Here is a 26,664-nt window from a genome sequence, read left to right as displayed (position 1 = left end):
CCTTACTTGTGCCTTGTAGATGGTGGAAAGGCTTTGGGGAGTCAGGAGGTGAGACACTCGCCGCAAAATACCTAGCCTCTGACCTGCTCTTGTTGCCACAGTATTTATGTGGCTGGTCCAGTTAAGTTGCTGGTCAATGGTGAGCCCCAGGATGTTGATGGTGGGGGATTCGGCGATGATAATGCTGTTGAATGTCAAGGGGCGGTGGTTAGATTCTCTCTTGTTGGAGAGTCATTGCCTGGTACTTGTGTGGCACGAATATTACCTGCCACTTATCAGCCCAAGCCTGAACGTCGTCCAGGTCTTGTATGCGGGCATGGACTGCTTCATTATGAGGAGTTGCGAATGGCACTGAACACTGTGCAGTCATCAGCAAATATCCCTATTTCTGACCATATGTTGGAGGGAAGGTCATTGATGAAGCAGCTGAAGATGGTTGGGCCTAGGACACTGCCCTGAGGAACTGGAGGGAAGTATACAGTGGTGTTCCCCAGGGGTTGGTATGAGCAACACTGCTCTTTGATATATATTAATGACCTGGACTTGGGTATTGTGGTGATTATTTCCTATGTTTAATAAGAAGTATTGTGATTGGTGAATGGGGTGGTTGTTCTCTGTGTTAGTAAGAAGTATTGTAATTGGTTGTTTGTTTCTACCTTGAGATATATGTTGTAAACTCATTGGTAGTGGATGTCAGGTGATTTGTGGTGGCCATCTTAAATTCAGTTCTCTCCAGTCATGGTTGGAGATTGGTGTTGAAAGATGTGCTACTGGATTTTTAAAGTTAATAAAGCCTAGATTAGAAAGGCAAATCTATTCTTTATTTCAATTTATTAACTTTTTATCAGAATGGAGCGATATCTTCAACCAGAACGATTCAATGCTGACCCTAATTCTGCAGGAGTGGATGATAAATGGAAACATTGGTATTGTACATTTACAAACTTTTTGGGTGTGTTGGAACAAGAGTCTCTGAATAAGCTGAATATGCTGATCAACTACATTGCTCCGGATGTGTATAAGTATATTTTGGACTGCAAAACTTACGAATTGGCTATTTCTACATTGGAGAAGATTTTTGTTAAACCAAAGAATGAGGTATTTGCACGTTATCTTCTATCTGCCCGTAGGCAGCAGGTGGGAGAATCTTTGGATACTTATTTACAAGCACTTCGGCACCTTAGTGCTAACTGTAATTATAAAGCCATGACGGCCGAAGAATATAAGGAAGAATCGGTACGGGATGCTTTTATTAATGGACTACTGTCCAGATCAATTCGTCAGCGGTTGTTAGAAAATAAGACTTTGGATCTCAAGAGTGCTTTTGAGCAAGCTTCTACATTGGATATGGCTCAGAGAAGTTCGGATTCTTATGCTCTTTCTAATCGACCTGCGACTGTGGTTTCGGCAGTTCCAGACGAAAAAGAATTAGGTGGACTTAATGGGAGTGGTTTACTAGATTCTGAAACAGTTTCTATTTCGGCGGCTGTTGCCTCTAGGATTCAGAAGTGTTATTTTTGTGGGAACGGCCGGCATCCTCGTTTGAAGTGTCCTGCTCGGGAGGTTGTGTGTAGTAAATGTGGAAAGAGAGGTCATTATGCACGTGTTTGTAAATCATTAGGTTCAATTACCTCCTCTTCTGCGGCTATTCAACCTGTAGAGAGGGCGTTTATTGCATCAATTTCTGCTGCATTTGCTCATGGCCTAAACAAAGCTATAGTTATGGCCCAAGTTAATGGGTTAGAAGTGAAGGCTCTCATAGATACGGGCAGTACCGAGAGTTTTATAAGTCTTCAGTTTGTGAAGGAAAAGTGTTTGAAAATCTTGCCTGTTACTTATCAGGTGTGTATGGCTCAGACGACCCTTACTTCACAAGTAGCTGGTTGTTGCCTTGTGAAAATGATTCTTCTAGGTAATACGTATACTGATATACGCCTATCTGTTTTGCCTAATCTTTGTGTGGATATTTTGATTGGTCATGATGTGCTTAAATTACACGAGTCTCTCAGTCTTTCGTTTGGAGGGACTAAGCCACCCTTATCCATTTGTGGATTAACTTCTTTATCCATTTCTCCATTATCACTTTTTTCCAATTTGATGCTGGATTGTAAGCCAATTGCTACCAAGTCAAGAAGGTATAGCAGTCAGGATAGAGAATTTATTAATTCTGAAGTCCAACGTCTTTTATTGGAAGGAATCATTGAACCTAGTTGTTCGCCTTGGCGGGCTCAGGTAGTTGTCACCACTAACGAGAGACATAAGAAACGAATGGTGATAGACTACTCTCAAACTATTAATAGGTATACTCAATTAGATGCGTACCCTTTGCCTAAGATTGATGAGCTTATCAACAAAGTATCTCAGTATAAGTTTTTTTAGCACTATATTGATTTAAAGAGTGCTTATCAGATTCCCATTGTTAAGAGGGATCAACCATATACAGCCTTTGAGGCTGGTGGAAAGCTGTATCAGTTTTGCCGAATACCATTTGGTGTTACTAATGGTGTTGCTTGTTTTCAACGGGCAATGGGTGCTTTTATAAGTGATAACTCTCTCTCTGACACCTTTTCATATTCAGATGATATCACGGTGTGTGATAAATCAAGGGTGGAGCATCTTTCTAATTCAGAAAGATTCCTTCAAGCTGCGGAAAAAGTTGGTTTAACTTTTAATAAAGAGAAGTGTATCTTTTCGACTACTGAGGTAAATCTACTGGGGTATATTATCTCGGGAAATAAGATTAAACCAGATCCAGAACGTTTGCGACCATTGATCGATTTACCTTATCCTACTAATTCTAAGGCTTTGCAACGAGTTGTTGGACTGTTTTCTTACTATTCTAATTGGATTGCAAACTTTTCGCAGAAGATCCGGCCCCTTATTTGGGTTACGACATATCCTTTATCATGGGAGGCCAGGACATGTTTTGATAATTTTAAAAAGGATATCTTAGGAGCAGTTGTGCATTCTATTGATGAGCAGGTTCCCTTTGTGATTGAGACGGATGCTTCTGATTTTGCAATTGGGGCTACTCTGAACCAGAATGGAAGACCTGTGGCCTTTTTCTCACGTACCTTGAACAATAGTGAAAAAAGACATTCTTCAATAGAAAAAGAGGCATATGCAATAGTAGAAGCACTGCGTAAATGGAGACATTATTTATCGGGGCGATATTTCACGTTGGTAACCGATCAAAAATCTGTGTCCTTTATGTTCGATGTTAAACATTTTGGAAAGATCAAAAATGATAAAATAATGAGGTGGAGGATTGAGTTGGCATGTTACCATTTTGATATAGTTTATCGTCCGAGGAAGGATAATGTTGCTGCTGATGCACTGTCGAGGGCTTATTGTTCTGTGATTCACGGAGATACGCTTATTAATCTTCACAATGCCTTATGCCATCCTGGGGTTACGAGGACGATACACTTCGTACGCAGTAAGAATTTGCCGTTTTCAGTTGGAGACGTCAAGCGGATGACTTCATCATGTTCTATCTGTGCTCGGTGTAAACCGAATTTCTTTAAGCCTCAACGAGCTCATCTTATAAAGGCTACTTCTCCTTTTGAACGTCTGAGCGTTGATTTTAAGGGGCCTCTTCCTTCAACGACTCAAAATCGATACATATTTACTGTTGTGGATGAGTTTTCAAGGTTTCCTTTTGCTTTTCCTTGTGCAGATGTATCAGCTGCTACAGTTATCAAATGTCTGACTCAACTTTTTGTCATCTTTGGGATGCCTGCGTATATCCATTCGGATCAGGGAAGTTCTTTTATGTCTTCCCAGTTGAAGGAATACCTTCAGAGTCGGGGAATTTCTACTAGTAGAACTACCCCGTATAACCCCCAGGGTAATGGACAGTGCGAACGATACAATGGGGTGATCTGGAAGGCAGTTATGTTGGCTTTGACATCCCGGAACCTTAAGAATACACAGTGGGAAATGGTACTGCCTGATGTCCTGTATTCCATTAGATCATTGCTTTCAACGGCTACTAATGTGACCCCCCATGAAAGGCTCTTTAATTACCCGCGGAGATCTACTACGGGATATTCGGTACCTTCATGGCTTACTATGCAGGGACCTGTGCTGCTTCGACGCCATGTTCGATTGTCAAAATATGATCCTATAGTGGAGGAGGTGGAGCTGTTGGAGGCAAATTCCCAATATGCTCATATTCGATTCCAAGATGGGAAAGAAAGTACTGTTTCAATTAAAGATTTGGCTCCTTGTGGTGGCCAGTCCTCTTCTGAGGATACTAATAATAGTCACGATTCAGATAATGTGGATGTTGTTATAGATACTACGAATATTTCCAATCCTACTGCAGATAATTATACTTCTATTAGTCAGCCTTTGATGGATGTTCATGACCGTCCTAGTTTACTTCCTGATGGGATTTCCAATCCGGAAACCGTTGATAATTGGGATATGGATAGCCTTCCTGCAGAAGATACTTCGGTGTCTCCGGGTGTGGGAGGGCAAGGAATTTCACCAAGGTTAAGAAGGTCGACACGAACAAGATATCCGGTCAACCGATTGAAAATGGACTTTTAAATTGATAGTAATGTTTTAAAATTGTTGAAATATTATATTTGTATTTTAGTTGTAAATAAATTAATTATAAATTGTAAAGGTTGTTTGAGGTTGGAGCATGTTTTAAAAGGAGGGGTGAATGTGGTGATTATTTCCTATGTTTAATAATAAGTATTGTGATTGGTGAATGGGGTGGTTGTTCTGTGTTAGTAAGAAGTATTGTAATTGGTTGTTTGTTTCTACCTTGAGATATATGTTGTAAACTCATTGGTAGTGGATGTCAGGTGATTTGTGGTGGCCATCTTAAATTCAGTTCTCTCCAGTCATGGTTGGAGATTGGTGTTGAAAGATGTGCTACTGGCTTTTTAAAGTTAATAAAGCCTAGATTAGAAAGGCAAATCTATTCTTTATTTCAGGTATACAGGACACAATTTCAAAGTTTGTAGATGATACGAAATTCGGAAATGTAGTAAACAATGAGGAGGTTAGCAACAGACTTGAGGAGGACATCGACAGGCTGGTGAAATGGGCAGACACATGGCAGATGACATTTAACGCAGAAAAGTGTGAAGTGATGCATTTTGGTAGGAAGAATGAAGAGAGGCAATAAACTAAATGGTACAATTTTAAAGGGGAGGCAGGAATGTACACAAATCTTTGAAGGCAGCAGGATGTTGAGAAGGCTCTTAAAAAAACATATGGGATCCTTGGCTTCAGAAATAGAGGAAAGCAAGGAAGTGATGCTAAACCTTTATAAAACCTTTATTATTGCTTAAGATAAAAAATCACAGGATTGGGGGGTAATATTCTGGCATGGATAGAGGATTGGCTATCTAACAGAAGGCAGAGAGTTGGGATAAATGGTTCATTCTCAGACTGGCAATCAGTAACTAGTGGTGTTCCGCAGGGGTCAGTGCTGGGACCCCAACTCTTTACAATCTATATTAACGATTTGGAGGAGGGGGACAGAGTGTAACATATCAAAGTTTGCAGATGATACTAAGATGGGAGGGAAAGTAGTGAGTGAGGAGGACATAAAAAACCTGCAAGGGGACATAGACAGGCTAAGTAAGTGGGCAGAGATTTGGCAGATGGAATACAATACTGGAAAGTGTGAAGTTATGCACTTTGGCAGGAAAAATTGTAGAGCAAGTTATTATCTTAATGGCAAGAAACTGGAAAGTACTGAAGTACAAAAGGATCTGGGGGTCCTGGTGCACGAAACTCAAAAGGTTAGTATGCAGGTGCAGCAAGTGATTAAGAAGGCCAATGGAATGTTGGCTTTCATTGCTAGGGGGATAGAATATAAAAACAGGGAGGTATTGCTTCAGTTGTACAAGGTATTGGTGAGACCGCACCTGGAATACTGCATACAGTTTTGGTGTCCATACTTAAGAAAGGACATACTTGCTCTCGAGTCAGTACAAAGAAGGTTCACTCGGTTAATCCCGGGGATGAGGGGATGGACATATGAGGAGAGGTTGAGTAGATTGGGACTCTACTCATTGGAGTTCAGAAGAATGAGAGGCGATCTTATTGAAACATATAAGATTGTGAAGGGGTTGGATCGGGTGGATGCGGGGAGGATGTGCCCAATGATGGGTGAAACTAGAACTAGGGGGCATAGTCTTAGAATAAGGGGCTGCTCTTTCAAAACTGAGATGAGGAGGAACTACTTCACTCAGAGGGTGGTAGGTCCATGGAATATGCTGCCCCAAAAAGCTGTAGAAGCTACATCATTACATAAATTTAAAACAGAAATAGACAGTTTCCTAGAAGTAAAGGGAATTAAGGGTTACGGGGAGCGGGCAGGAATTTGGACATGAGTCTAGGTTCGGATCGGTCATGGCCCTGTGGGTAGCAGAGCGGGCCCAGGGGCCGTGTAGCCTGATCCTGCTCCTATTTCGTGTCTAATTCTGTTAGATTCAGGAGATGGTTCTGTGATAGTGGATTGGCGGTTAGGATCACATCAGCCATGATCTTATTGAATGGCGGAGCAGGCTCGAGGGGCCGATTGGCCTACTCCTGCTCCTATTTCTTATGTTCTTATGTAAAACACTGTTTAGGCCCCAGCTGGAGTATCGAGTCCAATTCTGGGCACCACACTTTAGGAAGGATGACCAAGCCTTAGAGAGGGCGCAGCAGAAAAGATTTACTAGAATGGTACCAGGGATGAGGGACTTGAGTTACGTAGAGACTGGAGAAACTGGGGTTGTTCTCTTAGAGCAGAGAAGGTTAAGGGGAGATTTGGTAGAGGTGTTCAAAATCATGAAGGGTTTTGACAGAGTAAATAAAGAGAAACTGTTTCCAGTGGCAGGAGGGTCAGTAACCAGAGGACACAGGTTTAAGGTAATTGGCAAAAGAACCAGAGGCGAGATGAAGAAACTTTTTTTTTATATAAACAGAGCGAGTTGTTGTGATCTGGAACGCGCTGCCTGAAAGAGCTGTGGAAGCAGATTCAATAGTAACTTTCAAAGAGAATCGGATAAATACTTGGAGGGAAAAAATTTACAAGGCTAAAAGAACATGAGAAATAGGAGCAGGAGCAGGAGTAGGCCATTCGGCCCCTCGAGCCTGCTCCGCCATTCAATATCATGGCTGATCTACCTCAACTCCACCTTCCCACACTATTCCCATATCCCCAACAGGACATAGAAAGGCTAGCAGAATGGGAAGACAAGTGGCAGATGGAACTTAATATAGAGAATTTGTGGAATTTAATAGAAGTGTGAGGTGATGCATTTTGGCAGAAGGAACAGGGAGAGGCAATATACACTTAATGGCACAGTGGGAGCTGGGAGTTAATGGGCATAGGTCCCTGAAGGTGGCGGGACATATTGAGAGAGTGGTTAGCAAAGCATATGGGATCTTGGGCTTCATAAATAGAGGTATTGAGTACAAAAGTAGAGAAGTTATGCTGAATCTTTATAAAGTGCTGGTTAGGCCATAACTGGAGTATTGCGTCCAGTTCTGGTCACCACACTTTAGGAAGGATGTGAAGGCCCTTGAGAGGGTGCGGAGGAGATTTACCAGAATGGTTCCGGGGATGGGGGATCTTAGCTACAAGGACAGGTTGGAGAAGCTGGATTTGTTTTCATTAGAGCAAAGGAGGTTAAGGGGTGATTTGATAGAGGTGTACAAGATTATGACTGGTTTGGATAGGGTAGACGGGGAAAGGCTGTTCCCACTAGTTGATGGTACAAGGACTAGGGGACACAGATTTAAGGTTTTGGGCAAGAGATACAGGGGGGATGTGAGGAAAACCTTTTTTACGCAGCGAGTGGTGAGGACCTGGAACTCGCTGCCGACGGAAGTGGTGGAAGCGGAGACACTCAATGTTTTCAAGGGGAGACTGGATAGACACTTGAGGGAAATAAACTTGTAGGGCTACGGAGATAGAGCGGGGGAATGGGACTGACTGGATTGCTCTACAGAGAGCCAGCACGGAATCGATGGGCCGAATGGCCTCCTTCTGTGCCGTTATGACTCTAGAAGCAGGAGTCGGCCATAAGGCCCCTTGAGCCTGCTCCACCATTCAATAAGATCATGGCTGATCTTCTACATCAACTCCACCTTCCTGCCCGATCTCCATATCCCTCGGTTCCCCTAGTGCCCAAACATCTAGCGATCTCTGTTTTGAATATACTCAACGACTGAGCCTCCACAGCCCTCTGGGGTAGAGAATTCCAAAGATTCACCACCCTCTGAGTGAAGAAATGTCTCCATCTCAGTCCTAAATGGCCAAGCCCTTATCCTGAGACTGTGACCCCTAGTTCTAGACTCTCCAACCAGGGCACACAGCTTCTCAGCATCTATCCTGTCAAGCCCTCTCAGAATTGTATATGTTTCAATGAGATCACCTCTCATTCTTCTAAACTCCAGAGAGTATAGGCCCATTCTACTCAATCTCTCCTCACAGCACAGCCCTCTCATCTCGGGAATCAATCTAGTAAACCTTCGTTGCACTGCCTCTAAGGCAAGTATATCCTTCTTTGGGTAAGGAGACTAAAACTGTATACAGTACTCCAAGTGTGGTCTCACCAAGGCCCTATATAATTATGGTGATACTACTTTACTCTTATACTCCAACCCTCTTGCAATAAAGGCTAACATACCATTTGCCTTCCTAATTGCTTGCTGTACCTGCATGCGAACTCTCTGATTCGTTTACAAGGACCCCCAAATCCCTCTGAATACCAACATTTACTAATCCCTCACCTTTTAAAAAATGTTTTGCTTTTCCATTTTTCCTACCAAAGTGGATAATTTCACATTTCCCCACATTATACTCCATCTGCCATTTTCTCACCTATCAATTAGCCTGTCTATATCCCTTTGTAGCCTCTTTGCGTCCTGCTCACAGCTTACTTTTCCAACTAGCTTTGTATCGGCAGCAAACTTGGATATATTACATTTGGTCCCCTCATCCAAATCATTGATGTAGATTGTGAATAGCTGAGGCCCAAGCACTGATCCTTGCGGTACCCCACTAGTTACAGCCTGCCAACCCAAAAATGACCCGTTTATTCCTACTCTCTGCTTTGTCAGTTAACCAATCCTCAATCCATACTGGTATATTACCCCCCAGTGAGCCCTAATCTTGTTTAATAACCTCTTGTGTGGCACCTTATCAAATGCCTTCTGAAAATCCACTTATTCTCTGATGCGCCATCAATTACTCAAAAGACTGAGGTTAAGCGAGTAACAACCAGGCTTTTATTAACTAAAGAATGAAGGTCTAGTCTCGAGTGGTCGACCCGTCCAGAATACTAAGGGACTGGGAGGTAGTCACTTGTATACCTGGAATAGTGGGAGGAGTCAGCCGAGGCATGTCCAGACCTGTACCTAGTGGAATACACATACACAGACAGACAGGTATAACAGTGGTTTACCACATTCACCCCTTGTTTAAAAATGAGTCCGGCGGGGTGAAGTGTATTTAAAAGTTCGTGTATTGGAGTCTCTCCGGAGGTCTTGTCTGCCGCTGTGATCGATGTGGCGACGGCAGGGGTGGTGGAGCTTCCGGCGTCGCGTCCCGTGTAGGCTGGGGCACTGGAGTGTAGTCCTCGTGGGTGACGGTCCAAGGCGAGCCGGCTGCTGGGGTTGGATATCGGGTCGGGGGGGGGGGGGGGGGGGGGGAAATGGGTAGTGGGTTACCGCGGTCCCCGAGGGTGCGAGGTCTCGTATGGAGACTGTGTCCTCCCGCCCGTCCGGGTACGCAATGTAAGCGTACTGGGGGTTGGCGTGGAGGAGGTCGACCCCCTCAACCAGGGGGTCCGTTTTATTGGTCCTCACGTGTCTTCTCAGTAGTACCGGCCCTGGGGACGTCAGCCATGGCGGTAACGCTGTCCCCGATGTGGACTTCCTTGGGAAGACAAACATTTTCTCGTGAGGGGTGGCATTGGTGGCAGTGCAGAGCAGTGACCGAATCGAGTGGAGCGCATCGGGGAGCACCTCCTGCCAGCGGGAGGTCGGAAGGCCCCTAGACTTTAAGGCTAGTAGGGTGGCCTTCCAAACTGTTGCATTCTCTCTTTCCACCTGTCCGTTACCCCGGGGGTTGTAACTGGTGGTCCTGCTTGTGGCTATATCCCTAGCGAGCAGGTACTGGCGGAGTTCGTCGCTCATAAACGATGAGCCCCGGTCGCTATGGATATAGCTGGGGAAACCGAACAGGGTGAAGAGGCTGTTCAGACATTTAATGACCGTGGCACTGGTCATGTCCGGGCAGGGGATAGCGAACGGGAAACGGGAGTACTCGTCAATGATGTTGAGGAAGTACACATTGCGGTCGGAGGAGGGGAGAGGCCCTTTAAAATCGACGCTCAGGCGTTCGAAAGGGTGAGTGGCTTTTATCAGATGGGCTCTGTCTGGTCTATAAAAGTGCGGTTTGCACTCAGCGCAGACTTGGCAGTTCTTGGTCATGGTCCTGACCTCCTCAATGGAGTAAGGCAGGTTGTGGGCCTTGATGAAGTGGAAGAACCTGGTGAACCCCGGGTGGCAGAGGTCATTGTGGAGGGCCCTCAGCCTATCGATCTGCGCGCTGGCGCCATGCGATAGGGCATCTGGGGGTTCATTGAGCTTCCCAGGCCGGTACAAGATCTCGTAATTGTAGGTGGAAAGTTCGATTCTCCACCTCAAGATCTTGTCATTTTTGATTTTGCCCCTCTGCTTGTTGTTGAACATAAAAGCAACTGAACGCTGGTCAGTGAGCAGGGTAAATCGTTTTCCGGCCAGGTAGTGCCTCCAATGACGCACAGCCTCCACAATAGCCTGGGCCTCCTTCTCGACCGCGGAGTGTCTGGTCTCCGGGCCCTGGAGGGTTCGTGAGAAGAATGCCACAGGTCTCCCCGCCTGATTAAGGGTGGCGGCCAGAGCGAAGTCGGACGCATCGCTTTCCACCTGGAAGGGGATGGATTCGTCCACTGCGTGCATGGTGGCTTTGGCAATGTCCTCCTTGATACGGTGGAAGGCCGAGCGGGCCTCTGCCATCAGGGGAAGAGGTGGATTTGATCAGCGGACGGGCTTTGTCTGCATAGTAGGGGACCCACTGGGCGTAGTAGGAAAAAAACCCTTGGCACCTCTTCAGAGCTTTTAGGCAGTGGGAGTTCCATAAGGGGACGCATCCGGTCCGGGTCGGGACCGATGACCCCGTGTTCCACAACACAGCCAAGGATGGCGAGGCGGTCTGTGCGGAATATGCACTTCTCCTTGTTATGTCAGGTTCAGGAGTTGGGCGGTGCGGAGGAATTTCTCGAGGTTTGCGTCATGGTCCTGCAAGTCATGGCCGCAGATGGTCACATTGTCTAGGTAAGGGAAAGTGGCCTGCAGCGCGTTTTGATCGACCATCCGGTCCATCTCCCTTTGGAAGACGGAGACAATTCACAATTCACAATTCAAATCGCTTTATTGGCATGATAAGTTACATCTTATGTTGCCAAAGCATCAAAATACATTTATGGTTGAGCACATAAACGCAGTTCTATTCATACATTGTATAAACAGGTATATCCCTGAGTGTATAAATATACATTCGCATTGTTTATATATATTCATTTCTTAGTTTACTGGTTGTCCCTCTGTTCATGGCAAGCTGTAACATAGTGTGCCGCCAGTGTTACACAGCTTCTCTCCTCTCCCAGTAGGAATGGGAGTTTTTGGTTGTCATTCAGATTTCTGAATTCAGGGCATATTTGTGAGAATTTTTGGTAGAAATTCTCCCTGATGTCCTGATATTTTCCACAGGCTGTGAGGAAGTGCATCTCTGTCTCCACTACTCCCTGATTGCAGAGAGAGCATATCCTGTCTTCTCTTGGCAGCCTGGTCTGCCTGTGTCTGCCTTTTTCGATCGCTAGGCTATGTTCGCTAAGTCTGTACCTTGTCAAGGTTCTTCTCAGTTTGTTATCCTTTACCATGGTCAGGTAATCAGCTATGTTGTATTGTCTGTTTAGGGCCAAGTAGCAATTGAGTTTGCTTTGGGTTTTTGTTGTTTCTGCCCAATATGTCAGATACTTTTCCTTTTGCTTAGCGAGGATTGTGTTGGGTCGAATTCTTTGTGTTACCCTGTCACTGTCCTGGGACTGGTTATTGTTAGTGTTGTTATTAGTTACTTTATTGAGTCCCAGGACTAGTTGACTGAGGGTATTCTTCTTTATGGTCAGCTCTTGGCATTTCAGGGCGTCGTAGTGATAGCATTGGGGGTTGCTCATTTGTAGGTGGTTCCAAAATTTGGTGGCTCTTTTACGCCAAAGGGAACCCTAAGGAAGTGATAGAGGCGGCCGTTTGCCTCAAAAGCAGTATACTGGCGGTCTTCGGGGCGGATGGGGAGCTGGTGGTACGCTGATTTCAGGTCAATGGTCGAAAAGACGCGGTACTGCGCGATCTGGTTGACCATGTCAGCTATGCGGGGGAGTGGGTAGGCGTCCAGCAGGGTGTAGCGGTTTATTGTTTGGCTGTAGTCGATTACCAGGCGTTGTTTCTCGCTGGTCTTAACGACCACAACCTGGGCTCGCCAGGGGCTGGAGCTGCCCTCAATAATCCCCTCCTTCAGGAGCCGCTCCACTTCGGTTTTGATGAAAACCCTGTCCCCGGCACTATCGCCTGCTCTTTGTGGCGATGGGCTTACAGTCGGGGGTGAGGTTAGCAAACAGTGGGGGGGGGGGGGGGGGGTGTGACTCTGAGTGTGGAGAGGTTGCACCTGGTGCGCGGCGGGCAATTTGGAGGCTGCTGGCTGCGGACTGTGTGGGGGGAGGGGGCCACCGTACGCCATCGTAACGCTTTTGAGGTGGCACTGGAAATCCAACCCCAGTAGAACGGCAGCGCAAAGTTGGGGCAGGACCAGGAGTTTAAAATTATTGAACACAGTCCCGTCTACTACTAGTGTCACCACGCAGTAGCCGCCAAAGTCCGCTGACTGGGACTCAGCGGCCATAGAAATCCGCTGGTGCGCAGGCAGGACTGGGAGAGAGCAACGCCGCACCGTGTCGGGGTGGATGAAGCTCTCTGTGCTCCCGGAGTCAAAGAGGCAGTTTATTGCATGGCCGTTTACCTTAACGTCTATTTTGGACCGAGCTAGTTGGTGCGGTCTCGTTTGGTCCAGCGTAACAGAGGCCAGCGTAGGGGTCGGTGTGTCGCTGCGGGTATCAGATGGGGGGGGGGGGCGGCCTGCTGCGTCCCGGCTGGTGTCCAAGATGGCGGCGTCCATGATTCCCATGTGGCTGGAGTCGTCCAAGATGGCTGCTGCGGTGGTTCGCACATGGCTGGGGAGGCCCAAGATGGCGGCCCGCACGCGGCGCTGTTGGGGGCCCAAGATGGCGGCTCGCACGGCCCACACGCGGCGCTGCTGGCGTTCGGGGTGGCTTTGGCCTTGCAGACGCTAGCGTAGTGTCCCTTTTTCCCGCAGCCCGAGCAGGTCGCATTCTTCGCCGGGCAGTGCGCTCTAGGGTGTTTGGCCTGGCCACAGAAGTAGCATTTCTGGCCTTGGGATGCTGCTGTCTGGCTTTGGGACACTGCTGCGGTGGTTGGGCCGTTGTTGGGCTGTGGCTGGGGTGGCACGGTGCTATGGGGCTGTCCTACCGTGTCCCAGGTTGTCGTTCCCCGCGGCGTCCACGGTGCAGAGGAGTAGGCATCCATGCCCCGGTAGGCTGCGTCCAGCGTTAGTGCGATTTCGGAGGCTGTCGAGGGTGAGGTCACTCTGCTCCAGCAGTCGCTGTCGGGTGTAGTTGGACCTGTGGCCCGCTACGAAGGCATCCCGGATCAGTTCCTCCGTGTACTTAGTGGGCGTTACCGCCTTACACCCACAGGCCCGGCCAAGCACGGACAGTGCTTGGAGGTATTCCTCAGTCGATTCCCCAGGTTGTTGCTTGCGACTCCCCAGGAGGTGCCTGGCGTAAACTTCGTTCACAGGGCGCGTGTACTGGGTCTTGAGGAGCTGGAGGGCGGCTGTGTACGAGGTCGCGTCCCGGATGACTGAGTACACTCGGTGGTTCACCTTGGAGATCAGGACAGACAGTTTGTTCGCATCTGTTACGACTGCAGTGGAGGCAGTCAGGAATGCCTCGAAGCACATGAGCCAGTGAGCAAACTTGGTGGAAGCGTCTGCTTCCCGACTGTCCAGGTCCAGGCATGCTGGTGTGAGGATCTTCTCCATTATAAAAAATTGAGTTAATAAAATTGATGCGCCATCAATTACTCAAAAGACTGAGGTTAAGCGAGTAACAACCAGGCTTTTATTAACTAAAGAATGAAGGTCTAGTCTCGAGTGGTCGACCCGTCCAGAATACTAAGGGACTGGGAGGTAGTCACTTATATACCTGGAATAGTGGGAGGAGTCAGCCGAGGCACATCCAGACCTGTACCTAGTGGAATACACATACACATACAGACAGGTATAACAGTGGTTTACCACATTCCCCCTTATCTACCCTGCCAGTTACACCCTCAAAACTCTAATATATTTGTCAAACACGATTTCCCTTTCATAAATCCGTCTTGACTCTGCCTAATCATTGTTGTGACTCTCCAAGTGCTCTGTTACCTCTATGGAGACAGAGCCGGGGAGTGGGACTAATTGGATAGATCTTGCAAAGAGCTGGCACAAGCATGATGGGCTGAATGGCCTCCTCCTGCGCTGTATCGTTCTATTTGATCAGAAATCTATCTAGTTCCTTTGACAGAGTCACAGCGCTGGGCAGCACCCTCTAACACAGGCTCACAATGAGTTCTGACTGATTACAAAAGGAGGTGTGGTTGTGGTTTTCACAAGTTCATTAACCACCCCCTCCCACCTCTGCTATCAGCGGAGAAGGGCCCAATCCCCAGTGCTTGGCATTAACCCACACTTGGCTGTCAGGCTCCCACCTCGGGAAGATTCTCCAGCCTCTGCCCCTCCCGATCCCTTTTTCCCATCCACACAGCGATTCAGTCATTTAACGGAGGCCACAGCTGGTTGCGGCAGTGTTGTCACTTGATTTGACACTGGTACAAAATACACCTTTTAATGATACTCTAAATCCATCCCCTCATATTGCTCTCCCCCTGCCCCAATGACAGTCTCGCACCCACCAGTACTTCACCCCAGTGTTCGCTCTCTCCAGTTTGGAAGGACATGACTGATTGCCGTTCTGCCAGATGTTTCTCCGCAGTTGATGGCAACTTGAACCCATAACCTTGAGCCAGAGGAGAGAGTGATACCGCTGACCCACGGCTGATGAGCTCCCGCAGCCTGGCACCAATTTCCAGTCACGTTTGGTCATGTTTTTCTTCTGGCTCAGTTGGTAGCACTTTTGCCTGAGTCACAAGGTTGTGGGTTCAAGTCCCACCCGAGACTTGAGCACAAAATCTAGGCTGGCACTCCCAGTGCAGGGCTGAGGCTCGGCGCGCTGCACTGTCGGAGGGTCCATCTTTCGGATGAGATGTTAAACCGAGGCTCTGTCTTCCTTATCATGTGAACATAAAAGATCCCACGACACTATTGGAAGAGGAGCAAGGGAAGTTCTCCCCAGTGTCCTGGCCAATACAGATTATCTGGTCATTATCACATTGCTGTTTGTGGGATCTTGCTGTGCACAAATTAGCTGCCGCGTTTCCTACATTACAACAGTGACTACACTTCAAAAATACTTCATTGGCTGTAAAGCACTTTGGGACATCCGGCGGTGGTGAAAGGCGCTGGAGAAATGTCTCTTTCTCTGGCCTTCTCATCCCCAATGTACCTTCCCAACGATCTGAAACCCTGAGGGTCCCTCAAAGTCCTGTAACCAAAGGCATCACAAAGGACAAGCCACAAAGGGTGCCGAGGCCCACACACCTCTAATAGCAAGCCCCCATTTACAGTGATTGTTTCAAATGCACCTACTTAGAGGGGACCAAATGTGAATTCAGTGAAAATACAGGAGGAGGCCATTCAGCCCCGAGCCTGTTCCGCCATTCAATGAGATCATGGCTGATCTGTATCTCAACTCTATCCACCCGCCTTAGCTGCATATCCCATCATACCCCTGTCCAGCAAAAGTCCATCGATCTCCGATTTAAAATGATTAATTGAGCTAGCATCTACTGCTTTACGTGGGAGAGTTTTCCACACTTCTACCACCCTTTGTGTGAAGAAGTGTTTCCTAATTTCTCTCCTGAATGGCCTGGCTCTGATTTTAATATTATGTTGATGACCCTTCGTTCTGACGAAGGTATTGACTTGGATAGAGAACTGGTTGGCGGACAGAAAGCAAAGAGTTGGAATAAACGGGTCGTTTTCCGAGTGGCAGGCAGTGACTAGTGGGGTACCGCAGGGATCGGTCCTTGGACCCCAGCTGTTCACAATATATATTAATGATCTGGACGAGGGAATTGGATGTAATATCTCCAAATTTGCAGACGACACAAAGCTGGGTGGGAGGGTATGCTGTGAGGAGGATGTCGTGAAACTCCAGTATGATTTGGACAGGTTGGGTGATTGGGCAGAAACATGGCAAATGCACTATAATGTGGATAAATGTGAGGTTATCCACTTTGGTGGCAAAAACAGGAAGGCAGATTATTAGAATGGCAATAGATTGAGAGAAGGGGAAGTGCAAAGAGACCTGGGTGTTCTTGTGCACCAGTCGCTGAAGGTAAGCATGCAGGTGCAGCAGGCGGTTAAGAAGGCAAATGGTATGTTGGCCTTCGTAGCGAGGGGGTTTGAGTACAGGAACAAGGATGTCTTGCTACAGTTGTACAGGGCCTTGGTGAGACCGCACCTTGAGTATTGTGTTAAGTTTTGGTCACCTTACCTGAGGAAGGATGTTCTTGCCATGGAGGGAGTGCAACGAAGATTCACCAGGCTGATACCTGGGATGGCAGGAATGACGTATGAGGAGAGATTGTGTCGATTGGGCTTATACTCACGAGTTTAGAAGATTGAGAGGGGATCTCATCGAAACCTATAAAATTCTGTCAGGTCTGGACAGACTAGATGCAGGAAGGATGTTTCTGATGGCTGGGGAGTCCAGAACCAGGGGTCATAGTCTAAGGATAAGGGGTAAGCCATTTAGGACTGAAATGAGGAGGAATTTTTTCACCCAGAGAGTGGTGAACCTGTGGAATTCTCTGCCACAGAGGGCGGTGGAGGCCAGTTCATTAAATATATTCAAGAAAGAGTTGGATATATTTCTTGAGGCTATTGGGATCAAGGGATATGGGGAGAAGGCAGGGACAGGGTACTGAAATTGGATGATCAGCCATGATCTCATTGAATGGCGGAGCAGGCTCGAAGGGCCGAATGGCCTACTCCTGCTCCTATATCTATAGATATAAAGCGGTACTTCTGTCTGTCTATCTGTCTGTCATTTCCTGTGCGTCTTACGGGTATGCACTCGAAAGTTACAGGGCGTACCTACGCGCGCGTTACCTCCAAAGAAAGCTTACGCTTCAGAGACGGTTTTAAGCGTATTTACTTTTCGGTTGGACGAAAATTGTTCGCGCCTTATGCAAAAAACCTTCAAAATTAAACTCATTATCTGCTAGCATTGATTGACTGACTGACATCAAGGTTCCACCAATCCTGTTCCGTCACGATTGACCAATCCTACAGTACGGTCCCCTGATGGTTGGCCAATCGGTGTGTGTGTGGGCGGGACTATTCGTTTTCATCTCGGGGAGCTGCCAGCCATTGTTTGACTACCAGCTTCCAGCTCAAATTACTTCACCTTCCAGCTAAAACGACTTTCAAAGTTAGTTTCTCTTTTAAAAATAACATAAGATTTACCAAAAACGTTTTATAAGTAGTTTCACTTTCATTTTTCAACCTTTTAAAAGGTAGACATACAGGGACACAGACAGGGCCCTGCCCCGATTGAATCTGCCTCCACCACCCTTTCAGGCAGTGCATTCCAGGTCATAACCACTCGCTGCGTAAAAAAGTTTTTTCTTATGTCACCTTTGGTTCTTCTGCCAATCACCTTAAACCTGTGTCCTCTGGTTCTCGACCCTTCCGCTAATGGGAACAGTTTCTCTCTCTCTACTCTGTCTAGACCCATGATTTTGAACACCTCTATCAAATCACCTCTCAACCTTCTCTGCTCCAAGGAGAACCCCAGCTTCTCCAGTCTATCAACGTAACTGAAGTCCCTCATCCCTGGAATCATTCTCGTCAATCTTTTCTGCACCCTCTCCAAGGCCTTCACATCCTTCCTAAAGTGCGGTGCCCAGAATTGGACACAATACTCCAGTTGAGGTGAAACTAGTGTTTTATAAAGGTTCGTCATAACTTCCTTGCTTTTGTACTCTATGCCTCTATTTATGAAGTCCAGGATCCCGTAAGCCTTTTTAACCACTTTCTCAACCTGCCCTGCCACCTTCAATGATTTGTGCACATATACCCCCAGGTCTCTCTGTTCATGCACCCCCTTTAGGATTGTACCCTTTAGTTTATATTGCCTCTCCTCGTTCTTCCTACCAAAATGTATCACTTCGCACTTTTCTGCGTTAGATTTCATCTGCCATGTGTCCGCCCATTCCACCAGCCTGTCTATGTCCTCTTGAAGTCTATCACTCTCCTCACTGTTCATTAAACTTCCAAGTTTTGTGTCATTTGCAAATTTTGAAATTGTGCCCTGTACACCCAAGTCCAAGTCATTAATATATATCAAGAAAAGCAGTGGTCCTAGTACCAACCCCTGGGGAACACCACTGTATACCTTCCTCCAGTCTGAAAAAGAACCGTTCACCACTACTCTCTGTTTCCTGTCATTAGCCAATTCCGTATCCATGCTGCCACTGTCCCTTTTATTCCATGGGCTTCAACTTTACTGGCAAGCCTATTGTGCGGCACTTTATCAAACGCCTTTTGGAAATCCATGTACACCACATCAACCGCATTGCCCTCAGCAACCCTCTCTTACCTCATCAAAAAAACTCAATCAAGTTAGTTAAACACAATTTGCCTTTAACAAATCCGTGCTGGCTTTCCTTAATTAATCTGCACTTGTCCAAGCGACTGTTAATTTTGTCCCGGATTATCATTTTGATTAGTAGAATCATAGATTGATACAGAACAGGAGGCCATTTGGCCCATCGTGCCTGTGCCGGCTCTTTGAAAGAGTTATCCAATTAATCCTACTCCCCTGCTCTTTCCCCATAGCCCTGTAAAAAAAATTCCCTTCCAAGTATTTATCCCAATTCCCTTTTGAATGTTACTATTGGATCTGCCCCCACTCTGCACCCTTTCAGGCAGTGCATTCCAGATCATAGCAACTCACTGTTTTTAAAAATGTTTCCTCCTGTTGCCTCTGGTTCTTTTGTCAATCACCTTAAATCTGTGTCCTCTGCTTATCGACCCCCCCCTGCCACTGGAAACAGTTTCTCGTTACTTACTCTATCAAAACCATTCATGATTTGGAACCCCAGTTTCTCCAGTCTCCCCACATAACTGAAGTCCCTCATCCCTGGTACCATTCTAGAATCTACATTTAATGTCGTGGCTTCAGTCACTTTCCTGGCACTATGATGGTGCGATAACATAAATTGTTGGAGATTTTGCACAGAACAGCTGCACATTTGCCTTTAGCAAAGAGTACCTTGGTGTCTGGCCTGAGCCGACCCATCATGGTACAGCCTCGGTCTTCAGGGCACTGTCAGTGCGGTAACTCAGAGCGCTGCTGCCCTTGCTCCATCCCGAACCAGCAATGAAAGGCTGACGTTTACTGCAGTAACACCGCAACACCGAAACAGCCACATCCCTTAATTTAAAAAAAAATCCCAAATTGCACTGCCCGTGTTTGTTTTTCTTGCAAAAATATCAGGTCTGGAGATGCCTGCGCGTTGCATTCGCATGCAGCTGTCCTGTGCATAATCTCCAACAATTGTTATTATCACGCCAGGTAAGTGGTTGAACCTACAACATTAAACATAGGTTTTGCTAATTTACTCTCACCAAAAATCTATCTAGCGGTTAAGAGTATGATGGCAGCGTCCATGAATTGTAAATAATTGTGATTGGTCATCTAGCCTTTCTTGCCCATTTTTGTGAATTTGAGTGATGTTGAAAATAAAACCTGCCACGAATTGACTCGGGTGTTTCTGCATTCTCAATTTTTCCCCCAAATGACTCTCGCTTTCATATTTCTTTTGCATTAATAAAATAAAATCTGGCTTTTCAAATGGTCAATTAAACAGATTTAAATGACCAATTCAGCACCCGAACAAAAAAATCCAGCCATTTCATCAGAGGGTTTAAAGAACTCTGAAAGCATGTCAATATTGATGATCCTGGTGCTGAATATGCCTTGCAGTCCAAACCTGAACACTCCCTTTCATTGCACAGCCAGAGCTCAGAGAATGGTCTCCTGCTGGAACCATTCAGCCTGTGTCAGCTCTCTACAACTCAGCTAGTCCCGCTTCCCCGGCCCATCACAGCCCAGCAAATGGGGTTTTCCCCTGGATGTGGGTTTGTTTTTGCAATTTGCCTCTTGTTCTGCAAATGCTGGGATTTGCTAACTGGAAGGAATGGGGCTGGGGGCGCGCCGCCGTGCAACCGAGGGGGGGCGGGGGCGGTCCCGGGGGGGTTGCTAGGGGCGCGCAGTCCCGGGGGTCCCGGTCCCGGGGAGGGGTCCCGGGCCCTAAGGCCGCCGCCGGCTCTGTACCTCGGTGGTGCTGCTGCTGCTGATCCTTCTTCTCTTCCTCCTCCTCCTCCGGCTCCGGCTGCTTCTCCACCCCCGGCAGGCCCAGGCTCATCCCCATCTTCATCCCACTCCCGCTCGACGGCCTCCCCGCCTCCGACTGTTCCTCCGCTGCCGCTTGGCTGCTCGCCCCGCCCCGCGGCGCCTCGGGGAGATGGTGCTGCCGGTCGGCAGCTGCCGCCATCCCGCTCGCCATCATCATTGCTTGCCAAAGTGTGGGAGGGGGGTGGGATGCTGCCGGAAAGAGCCGAGCCGAGCCCAGCGCCGCCGGAAAGAGCCGAGCCGTGCGCCGCCGGAAGCGGTGTAAAAGGCAGTGAGCCCTCCCGGCCGGTAGATGGCGGTGTCTCAGGATGTCTCCCTTTATAAAGATGCCGGGCTGCAGTGAGCCCTCCCGGCCGTTATATGGCGGTGTGTCAGGATGTCTCCCTTTATAAAGATGGTGTGGAGATGCCGGACTGGGGTGGACAAATGTAAGAAGTCACACAACACCAGGTTATAGTCCAACAGCTTTATTTGAAATCACAAGCTTTTGGAGCGCTGCTCCTTCGTCAGGTGAAGTGGAGATGCATATAGACACAGCATATATAGTCAGAGAACACTGCCAGATGATTACAGGTAATCTTTCTAACTGCCCTTTCTCACACCTCGGCAGAGAGATAATCACAGCAATCAAAGGTGTGAATGGTGTCCAAACAGGTCAGTCAGGAAAACATTACATCAAAGAACAATGAGGTGGGGTCACAAGGGGTCAAATGTTGCAGATGCTGGGGTCTGTATGAAAAACAAAAAACAGACAAAAAACATTTTTTTTGCTGGAAATCACAGCCGGTCCGGCCGCATCTGTGTAGAGAGAACAAGCCAACGACGACTCGAGTCTGTATGACCTTACGTCAGGTGGGGTTACATGTACGGGGATCCAGGAGGTAGTGTTGGAGGAGTCGCAGCCCTTGCTCTTGTCCAACAGGTTCGAGGCTCTTACTCCCTGTGAGGACAGGAGCAGGGACTGCAGGGAGGATGAGCAACCTGGCCACAGCACCGTGGAACGGGGGGCCATTCAAATGGGGGGAGTAAAAAGAAATGTTGTAGTGGTAGGGGATAGTATCATAAGGGGGATAGATAGGGTTCTTTGCAGCCGAGAGCGAGAGTTCCGAAGGTTGTGTTGCCTGCCCGGTGCCAGGGTTAAGGACATCTCTGGGCTGGAGAGAAACTTGGAGTGGGAGGGGGAGGATCCAGTTGTCATGGTCCATGCTGGTACCAACGACATAGATAGGACAAGGAAAGAGGTTCTGCTGAGGGAGTATGAGCAGCTAGGGGCCAAATTAAAAAGCAGAACCACAAGGGTAATAATCTCTGGATTACTACCCGAGCCACGAGCAAATTTGGCTAGGGTAAATAAAATCAGAGAGTTAAATGCGTGGCTCAAAGACTGGTGTGGGAGAAATGGGTTTTGCTTCTTGGGACACTGGCACCAGTACTGGGACAGGAGAGAGCTGTTCCGTTGGGACGGACTTCACTTGGCCAGTGCTGGGACTAGAATCCTGGCGAATCGAATAACTAGGGCTGTAGAGAGGGCTTTAAACTAATTAGTGGGGGAGGTTTCAAGAGAGCGAAAAATAAAAATGTCAGCGGAGAAGGCAATAGAGCAAAGTAGCAGTGGGGAAATTAAAAACCAGAGCGTGTCAGGAAGGGACAGAATATATAAAGATAAAGGTAAAGTAGTAAAGGGGGTAAAAGCAGTAATAAATTGTCACAAAACATATTTAAAAGTTCTTTATCTGAATGCACGCAGCATTCGTAACAAAATAGACAAGTTGATGGTACAAATAACTACACATGGGTATGATCTGGTGACCATTACAGAACATGGCTGCGAGGTGACCATGACTGGGAACTAAACATCCAGGGGTATTTGACTATTAGGAAGGACAGACAGGAAGGAAAGGGAGGTGGGGTGGCTATGTTAATAAAGGATGGAATCACTGCAATAGTGAGAAATGATATTGGATCAAAGGATCAGGATAGTGAAACAGTTTGGGTGGAGATAAGGAATAATAAGGGGAAAAAGTCACTAGTGGGCGTAGTCTATAGGCCTCCTAACAGTTGCAACTCTATTGGTCAGTGTATAAATCAGGAAATAGTTGGGGCTTGTAATAAGGGAACAGCTAGAATCATGGGAGATTTTAACTTTCATATTGACTGGACAAATCAAATTGGGCAGGGCAGCCTTGAGGAAGAGTTCATAGAGTGCATTAGGGATGGGTTCCTTGAGCAGTATGTTACTGAACCAACCAGGAGGCAGGCAATCTTAGATCTGGTCCTGTGTAATGAGACAGGATTAATAAAAAATGTACTAGTAAAGGATCCCCTTGGAATGAGTGACCATAACATGGTTGAATTCCAAATTCAGTTGGAGGGTGAGAGAGTTGGATCTCAAACCAGCGTACTAAGCTTAAATAAAGGAGACTATAAAGGTATGAGAGCAGAGTTGACTAAAGTGGACTGGGAACATAGATTAAGGTGTAAGATGGTACAGGAGCAGTGGTGTATATTCAAGGAGATATTTCACAACTTTCCAGTGAGGAAAAAGGGGCGTAAAAGAAAAGACAGCCATCCGTGGCTAAGTAAAGTAATAAAGGATAGTATCCGACTGAAAACAAGGGCATATAAAGTAGCCAAATCTAGTGGGAGGATAGAAGATTGGGAAGCATTTAAAAGCCAGCAAAGAATAACTAAAAGATTAATTAAGAAAGAGAAGATAGATTATGAAAGTAAACTAGCAAAAAATATAAAAACAGATAGCAAGAGTTTCTACAGTTATATAAAAAGAAAAAGGGTGGCTAAAGTGAACGTTGGTCCCTTAGAGGATGAAACCGGGAAATTAGTAGTGGGGAACATGGAGTTGGCAAATACGCTGAACAAATATTTTGTATCAGTCTTTACAGTAGAGGACACTAAAAATATCCCAACACTGGACAAACAGGGGGCTATAGGGGGGGAGGAGCTAAACACGATTAAAATCACTAAGGAACCAGTGGACGTAGTGTATTTAGACTTCCAAAAGGCATTTGACAAGGTGCTACACAAAAGATTATTGCTGAAGATAAAAAATCACGGGATTGGGGGTAATATTCTGGCGTGGGTGGAGGATTGGCTCTCTAACAGAAAGCAGAGAGTTGGGATAAATGGTTCGTTCTCAGATTGGCAACCAGTAACTAGTGGTGTTCCGCAGGGGTCAGTGCTGGGTCCCCAACTCTTTACAATCTATATTAACGATTTGGAGGAGGGGACCGAGTGTAACATATCAAAGTTTGCAGATGATACATAGATGGGACGGAAAGTAGTGAGTGAGGAGGACATAAAAAAACCTGCAAAGGGACATAGACAGGCTAAGTAAGTGGGCAGAGATTTGGCAGATGGAATACAATACTGGAAAGTGTGAGGTTATGCACTTTGGCAGGAAAAATCATAGAGCAAGTTATTATCTTAATGGCAAGAAACTGGAAAGTACTGTAGTACAAAGGGATCTGGGGGTCCTGGTGCACGAAACTCAAAAAGTTAGTATGCAGGTGCAGCAAGTGATCAAGAAGGCCAATGGAATGTTGGCTTTTATTGCTAGGGGGATGGAATATAAAAACAGGAAGGTATTGCTGCAGTTGTACAAGGTATTGGTGAGACCGCACCTGGAATACTGCATACAGTTTTGGTGTCCATACTTAAGAAAAGACATACTTGCTCTCGAGTCAGTACAAAGAAGGTTCACTCGGTTAATCCCGGGGATGAGGGGGTGGTCATATGAGGAGAGGTTGAGTAGATTGGGACTCTACTCATTGGAGTTCAGAAGAATGAGAGGCGATCTTATTGAAACATATAAGATTGTGAAGGGGCTTGATCGGGTGGATGCGGTGAGGATGTTCCCAATGATGGGTGAAACTAGAACTAGGGGGCATAATCTTAAAATAAGGGGCTGCTCTTTCAAAACTGAGATGAGGAGAAACTTCTTCACTCAGAGGGTGCTAGGTTTGTGGAATTTGCTGCCCCAGAAAGCTGTGGAAGCTACATCATTAAATAAATTTAAAACAGAAATAGATAGTTTCCTAGAAGTAAGGGAATTAAGGGTTACGGGGAGCGGGCAGGAAATTGGACATGAGTCTAGGTTCGGAATGGTCATGGCCCTGTGGGTAGTGGAGTGGGCCCAGGGGCCGTGTAGCCTGGTTCTGCTCCTACTGTGTTCTAATTCTGTGTTAGATTTCAGGAGATGGTTTTATTCCTGTTCCTGGCTGGGGTGGAGATCGCCTTTACAGAAGGTAAGTACTGTAGAAAATATAGGGACAGAGTGATCTCCTGGAAGAATTTCGATCGCCTAGATGGGTCGGAGAGGAATTTCCCAGATTTTTTTCTCCCAAATTGGCCATTGGGTCTTTATCTGGTTTTTCGCCTCTCCCAGGAGATCACATGGGTTCGGGTGGATGCAGAGTGATAGAAGATTTGAGGTTAGGATCAGATCAGCCATGATCTTATTGAATGGTGGAGCAGGCTCGAGGGGCCGATTGGCCTACTCCTGCTCCTATTTCTTATGTTCTTATGAGATGGTACTCGGTAAGATAATGGGACTTAAGGCGGATAAATCCCCTGGACCTGATGGCTTACATCCTAGGGTCTTGAGGGAAGTAACGGTAGGGATTGCGGATGCATTGGTGGTAATTTTCCAAAACCCTGGATTCAGGAAAGGTCCCAGCAGATTGGAAAACTGCTAAAGTAACGCCCTTATTTAAAAAGGGAGGTAGACAAAAGGCTGGAAACTATAGACCAGTTAGCCTAACATCTGTGGTTGGTAAAATGTTGGAGTCCATTATTAAGGAAGCAGTAATAGGACATTTGGATAAACATAATTTAATCGGACAGAGTCAGTATGGTTTTATGAAGGGGAAATCATGCTTGACAAATTTGCTCGAATTCTTTGAGGACGTGACAAACAGGGTGGATAAAGGGGAACCAGTGGATCTGGTGTATTTGGACTTCCAAAAGGCATTTGACAAGGTGCTACACAAAAGATTACTGCACAAGATAAAAAATCACGGGATTGGGGGTAATATACTGGCATGGGTGGAAGATTGGCTATCTAACAGAAAACAGAGAGTTGGGATAAATGGTTCATTCTCGGGTTGACAATCAGTAACTAGTGGTGTTCCGCAGGGGTCAGTGCTGGGACCCCAACTCTTTACAATCTATATTAACGATTTGGAGGAGGGGACCAAGTGCAACGTATCCAAGTTTGCTGACGATACAAAGATGGGAGGGAAAGCAGTGAGTGAGGAGGACATAAAAAACCTGCAAAAGGACATACAGGCTAAGTGAGTGGGCAGAAATTTGGCAGATGGAATATAATGTTGGAAAGTGTGAGGTTATGCACTTTGGCAGAAAAAATCAAAGAGCAAGTTATTATTTAAATGGAAAGAAACTGCAAAGTGCTACAGTACAAAGGGATCTGGGGGTCCTGGTGCATGAAACACAGAAGGTTAGTATGCAGGTACAGCAGGTGATCAGGAAGGCCAATGGAATCTTGGCTTTTATTGCAAGGGGGATGGAGTATAAAAACAGGGAAGTCTTGCTTCAGTTATACAGGGTACTGGTGAGGCCACACCTGGAATATTGCGTACAGTTTTGGTTTCCATATTTAAGAAAAGATATACTTGCTCTCGAGGCAGTTCAGAGAAGGTTCACTTGGTTGATTCGGGAGATGAGGGGGTTGACTTATGAGGAAAGGTTGAGTAGGTTGGGCCTCTACTCATTGTAATTCAGAAGAATGAGAGGCGATATTATCAAAACATATAAGATTGTGAGGGGGCTTGATCGGGTGGATGCGGGGAGGATGTTTCCACTGATGGGTGAGACTAGAACTAGGGGGCATAATCTTAGAATAAGGGGCTGCCCTTTCAAAACTGAGATGAGGAGAAACGTCTTCACTCAGAGGGTAGTAAAT

The 26,664-nt window shown here is 46.6% G+C and overlaps 1 protein-coding gene across 1 annotated transcript in view; it reads right to left on the bottom strand.

Annotated features, from left to right (window-relative positions):
- Window positions 1–20,964, bottom strand: part of tmed8 (transmembrane p24 trafficking protein 8) — a 34,413-nt gene extending 13,449 nt beyond the window's left edge. The window contains exon 1 of the mRNA XM_086002560.1: window positions 20,649–20,964. Coding sequence (XP_085858686.1) covers window positions 20,649–20,886 — 238 coding nt within the window. The 5' untranslated portion in view covers window positions 20,887–20,964. The remainder of the gene's footprint in view (window positions 1–20,648) is intronic.
- Window positions 20,965–26,664: the final 5,700 nt, after the last annotated feature.

The sequence above is a fragment of the Somniosus microcephalus genome, chromosome 12 (assembly GCF_052327205.1).
Source record: "Somniosus microcephalus isolate GS21.2 chromosome 12, FLI_Smic_1.0, whole genome shotgun sequence".
NCBI lineage: Eukaryota > Metazoa > Chordata > Chondrichthyes > Squaliformes > Somniosidae > Somniosus > Somniosus microcephalus.
Note: the sequence above shows the minus strand (reverse complement) of the source record. Positions and strands in the feature narration are given on the sequence as shown.